General features: G+C 56.5%; 1 protein-coding gene across 1 annotated transcript in view; it reads right to left on the minus strand.

The window, feature by feature from the left end:
- The window catches only part of TBX4 (T-box transcription factor 4), a 24,430-nt gene extending 19,755 nt beyond the window's left edge, over positions 1–4,675 (minus strand). The window contains exons 1-2 of the mRNA XM_085301254.1: positions 4,208–4,675; positions 3,467–3,561 (exon numbers count right to left, since the gene is read on the minus strand). Coding sequence (XP_085157380.1) covers positions 3,467–3,561; positions 4,208–4,663 — 551 coding nt within the window. The 5' untranslated portion in view covers positions 4,664–4,675. The remainder of the gene's footprint in view (positions 1–3,466; positions 3,562–4,207) is intronic.
- Positions 4,676–5,499: the final 824 nt, after the last annotated feature.

Genomic DNA, 5,499 nt, shown 5'->3' on the forward strand with positions numbered 1-5,499 from the left:
AGCGGCCGCCTCTCGGGCGCGAACGGCGGCGGCCCCGGCGCCGTCGGGGAAGCCTGCGTCGGAAAGCGCCGCGTTCGAACCGCCAGCGCTCAAAGAAATCGCGGAAGGCTGGTTTTAGTCGAGCTTTCCCTCGGTTTTAGGCAACCCAGCGCACTCGTGTACCTTTGACTCCTGGCAACAGCTAATTTTTGCATTACGTTTAATTCAGCCTTTAAAAACAAATAACTGAAAATTCTCTTGGGTACAAATTTGTAATTAGGACAAACCTCAAATAGGAGGAACAAGACAGAGATGCTGATTTATGTACCGCAACATCCCATCCTCTATACGCTGCAATGCGCAGTATTTTATGTATGAAGGAGGCGAGCGGTTTTATGCAAAGTTCAGGGAACTTTGCTAACATAAACTTTTTATCTTTTGATGATCCTTTTAATATAAAATAATCTCTCTTTTTTTTTCCCTCCCACAATGAAGCAGTCAAACATTAAAAAGATAGCGAGTGCATTTTAAAGATGTTTCCACTTTATAAATCAAGCTTTCTTGGCAACAACATGATTTCTGTTTCAATGCTGAGCTTGCTGTGTTCTCCTAATGTCTCCTACAGATCAGTCCTAAGAGGGAGTAATAATCCCCCAAAGTAATTCTCAGCCCTAAATTCTCGATAATTTATAGTTGCCTCGTTCTGTGGCGCTCCACAAAAAAATGAAACAAATGACTCCCTCTCTCCCCCCCCAGCAAGTTATCAATATTTGCCTTGTTTATACAAAAAGACTATTTTACACCATTGCCATGGAATTAACGCTTCCGCTGAGCTTTACATTTCCTCTCCACTGAGTGAACTTGTCATTAAAGTCACTTTTTTGGTTTGAAATTTAAAAATCAGGCTTCTATTCCTTTTCGTTTGTGCCCCTTGAGGTCAGACAGACCGACATTTAAGTGATTTCAGTTAACTGCATTCAGGGGCATCTCCATACCTGCTGGGAGGGGGATTAGAGTTCTAATTAGTGCCTGCAATTAGCCGTTTTCCTTCCCCCCCACCCTCCAATGCTAAATGCAAGTACACACAAACATCTATTAACCATCATTTTTTAATTGGGTCAAGGGGAGGTTTATTATTGCTACTATTATTTAAACTGCTGGGGCGAAATAAAATCTGTAATAAGTAATAATTTTCATTTCATAATTTTCATTATGATTAACTGCGTATTTAGGCTTTCGGGGGCTGTTCTGCCTGGCCCCGGCAGCAAGGGGCTTAGCAGGGCGCTCAGCTCCAGCGCCGAGCCGTCACCCACCTCACCTTCGCGGGAGTCAAGTTAGTCGATTTTCCTGCCTTTCTCATGCTAATCATTTATTTGGGGCATTTTTCCTTCCGGCTGCTGGAGGGCCGCGGCCGCGGCGGGACGGGGCCCGGCTGCCCCCCGGCCGCGCCGCCCGGGAAGGCAGCAGCATCCTCCCCGCCGCGGTGCAGCCAGCGTCTCCCGCGCCGCTTAGGCTTTGCTCTCCCTGCTCAGGCTGGCAAAACCGAACTGACTATTTGGTTTCAAGTTATTTTCAGCCTTGGGTCAATTCTTTTTTCTTTTTCTTTTTCTTTTTTTCTTTTTCTTTCTTTTTTCTTTTTCTTTTCTTTTTTTGTTGGTACAAATTAAAAATGCTTTGCTAGCTCGATGGCACCGCAGTAATTTTCACCAATGGAGAAAGCTGGCTGGATAACTTGAAAAGGAAGTTTTATGCATCCCRGGGTCACCCCTCATCCGTTCTGTCCCCTCCGCGTGACTGCGCGAGGTGAATATTACTGCACCGTCCGCTTCCCTGGGCAAAGAATGTGGGATTGAGCCCTATACATATGGATTTGCTTAAACAATCCACGTTAAGACCTACAAAGAGATAACATGCACATTTGGGATGCTTAGGGTCTCGAATTTGGTAAAGATATTACACGCCCCGCACAGACACACTCAGATACTATAAATTAAGGGTAAAATATTTGAGGTCTTGATCCTCCAGTCTTAACCGACTTAGGTAGCAGACCTATCACGACGAACCCGGCTCCTCTCACCGGCAGACGCTACACAGCGAGCCCTAAGGTTTCGTACGCCAAAACCCCGGGCGGCAAGGACGGAGTTACCTGCGCGACCGCCTCGCAAACAGGCCAAGCAGCAGCCGAACTGAGCGGCACCGGGGCGCAAACCTCCTCCGCGGAGGGGCGAARGGAACAGCTCAGCCGTGGGACTGCTGGTTTGCTGCGGGGAGCAGCACTTCGGGAGGAAAAGAGACGGGACCCTTTAATYGCTGCAAGCCCGCAGCGTCCCGCTCGCGCCCCGCAGCCGCTCCTGCGGGCCAGGCTGGGGCTGGGCTCTCCCGGCCGGAGCGGCCCGCGGGGCACCGCGTCCTGCTCCCTCCCCTGCCGCGGAGGACAGCAACTGCCCGGCTGCCACGCACCACGGAGCGGGGGCCGCAGGAAAAGAAAGCTACGGATATATGGAATTTCCCCCCCCCAACTGCTTCCCGTTATTTCAGGTATCCTCCTCCACAGTTCCCTGGCATCCTTGGGTGCAAAACCAGCAATCATGGGGCAGGGAGGAATGAATCAGCAGTGTTAGAATTAAATGGATTTTTATACCTAATTCTGGCAATTTTTGTTTTCCAGCAGCGGCGACGGGAGCCCACTGCCGCAGGAGCCAAGCACAGAGGTTTCGGTGCCCGCAGCGGGAGCTGCCTGTTTTTGTTGAGAACAGCCCGACTCGCGCGCTGGGGACTTTCAGCTGCTCACACACTGATTTTGCTCCACCTGAAYGGCGCGGGGTGGAAAGGGAGGTCTGAGCGGCTCCAGGGACCGGCTCTGCCGAGCCGAAGCTCTCCCGCGAGCTGCCGGGCCCCCTCCCGCCGCAGCCCCGGGGCTGCGAGCTGGGGGCGTTCAGCCTTAGCAAAAATCTTGTTTGCTTCCAAAGGAAGGCAGAACATTTTCACCTCTAACAGCCCAAAAAGTAATGCCTCTACCCCTTACACTTTTAAAAGCATATCCTAAGCCTTCACACTGCTAAAACTTTGTCTTGAAATACCCCAGCACAGGTCTGACTGCACTGAGCAGTGCAGTGGGGGGGGGAGCCGCTCTCAAAAAAATCATCAAAGTGGAGCCAATATAATGGTAATAGCTTARAAAATATATATATAACAAACCAAAGCATTACAAAAGAGAACTAGGACTAAATCCATCGGACTGCAAAATACCATCCATGCYTTTCTTAAATGCATAATGTCATTGTCGCCACATTCAGAAAGTCAGTCAAACACAGGCACATTTTACACAGCAAAATGACTGCACTGAAATTTGCAGTCAAAAGAATAATTTTTAAAATGGTACTGAATGCAACAACTCTGCATTAATTAGAAAATTCCAACTCGGGGTAAATCGGAATATTTCATACAGATCAGAAGAAACACCCGTTCGTGGTGTATTTTCACTAACCTGCCTGCTTTGGTTATTATCATTTCGGTGCCAGCTTCATGAAATTTCTTCCATAGCTCTTTCTCGTGGAGATAGACTTTGATATTTTCTATTGTCTGGAAAAAAAAACAGAAATAACGAATAAGCAACAAATGAATAAGAAAAAAAATACAAGGGCAAGAAACCACACGATCCGCCCCCCCCCCGCCCGTTGTCAAAAATCAGAGCAACAAACTGCGCCCGGTTTAATCACGGATTCACGTCCAGGCACAGGGAATTTTTCGCAGAGAGTGAAAGAAGAGAGGATTTCCCTGCTCTCCGCCGAAAAGCACCGGCTGAGACGTCGTGCCCGTCTCAAGAGGCAAAAACCGCGGGGACGGCCCGAGCCACCCGGCGGTTTCTTCAGGGGAGGGGGGGGAAATAACGCGAAGCGCCGCCGGGCCGGATCCCGCCCGGGAGGAGCCGCCGCAGCGGGCTGCGGCTCCCGCCTGCCGCATTAGCGCACCCGACGGCGGGGCGCGGAGCAAAACCGTTTTGCAGGAAACAAAAAATAAATAAAGCGGCAAATTCCTTGCAGTTCCCCCGCCGGCTCGTAGCCGAGGAAGATGCGCGGCGTAAGAAAGAGAAAAACGGGCGCGGAAGAGAAATGGGGCGAAAAAAAATAGTGTGTGTGTGTGTGGGGGGGCACTGGAGGACAGGGGTCCGCAGGGCGGCGGCGCCACGACGGCAGCGGCTGCGGCGGGTGCGCGGCGCGGCGCGTACCTGCTCGGGGTCGGGGCCTTGCGGGCTGCTGAGCGGCGTGCTGCTCACGCCGGCTACGCCGAGGACGGGCGAGCCCGCGGCGGAGTCGGCATGGCCGGGAGCCGGGGCCGCTGGAAACCCTTCCTCGGTTTCGGCCAGGCTTTTCTCCTGGAGCATTTCCTTCGGGGCAGAGAGGTGCGCGGTTAGCTCGGAGCGCCGGGGGCCGCGGCCAACCCCCCCGCTCCCCGCCGGGCACCTCCACCTGCCCCGGGGAGCCCCTCGCCGCAGCGTCGGGCCGGCCCGGCCCTGCCGTCCTTGCTCAGGCAGCGGCCCCAGTGCCTGCGCGCCAGCACACTGGGGCGCGACACGCTCCGGGCCTGGGGGGGGCCCGCAGAGGCCCGGGCCGGGCCCGTCCTGCCCTCCCTCCTGGGGAGCCGCCAACACGTGGCTGCACTCTCTGAGGCCGGGGCAGCTCATCGCAGATGTGACCCGCAGCCTCCACAGGTCGGATGCTTCCTCCTTCCTCCCCCCCCCCCCCGGTCTCCCCCGCCGTCACCCCCGCAATTTGCCAGCCACCGTGCGGGGCCGGTACCTGTCGGGGAGGGCGGCCCGGCCCGGCCCGGCCCGCCCCGCCGCGGGTCGCTCTGCCCCGGCCCGGCCCGGCCCGGCCCGTCGGAGCGGCGCAGCGCCGCGGCCCCGCGCCGGCTCTCGGGGCCACTCGCCGGGGCTGCGGCCGCGGGGGGAGGCTGCGGCGGAGCCGTCCTGCGTAAACACGCGGAGTGCAAGGCTCCGAGATAAAAGGGCCCCTCTTAAACTTGGACGGAGACTGGGAAAAGCCAATAAAGATAAGGCCTGACAGCTCCGCCGGGGCTGCCGCGCATCAACCCCGACTTTTACTGCGCGGAGGGACGTGGCCGCCCGCCCCGCTGCCCGCCCGACGGCGCGGCCCCGCGGCGCGGAGCAGCGCGGCCCGCGGGGTCTTTTCCTGCCGGGGACACAAGGGAAACCCGCGGGAGGCGTGCGGGGCACCTCCAGACGGGGCGCTCCCCCTCGGCGGGGGGCTCCGGGGCTGCCCCTGCGCAGAACAGCCCGGGCAGAGCTTTACAGACGGCGCTACCCGCACAGGCCCGTGAGCAGCTGCAGCTCTACATGCGGCACATACGTGCCCTATGCGCGATGTCCGCCCCGCGCAGCGCAGTGCAGCCCGGCCTGGCCCCCCGAAGGCACCGCCGGTTTCGCTCCCCGCCCCGCTCGGGACGCGGCCCGGGCTCGGCGGCGGCTGCGGCCCGGCCGAGGAGCGGCGATTCCCGCTG

The sequence above is a fragment of the Rhea americana genome, unplaced genomic scaffold, assembly GCF_003343005.1.
Source record: "Rhea americana isolate MKP2758 unplaced genomic scaffold, rheAme1 scaffold_175, whole genome shotgun sequence".
Classification (NCBI taxonomy): domain Eukaryota; kingdom Metazoa; phylum Chordata; class Aves; order Rheiformes; family Rheidae; genus Rhea; species Rhea americana.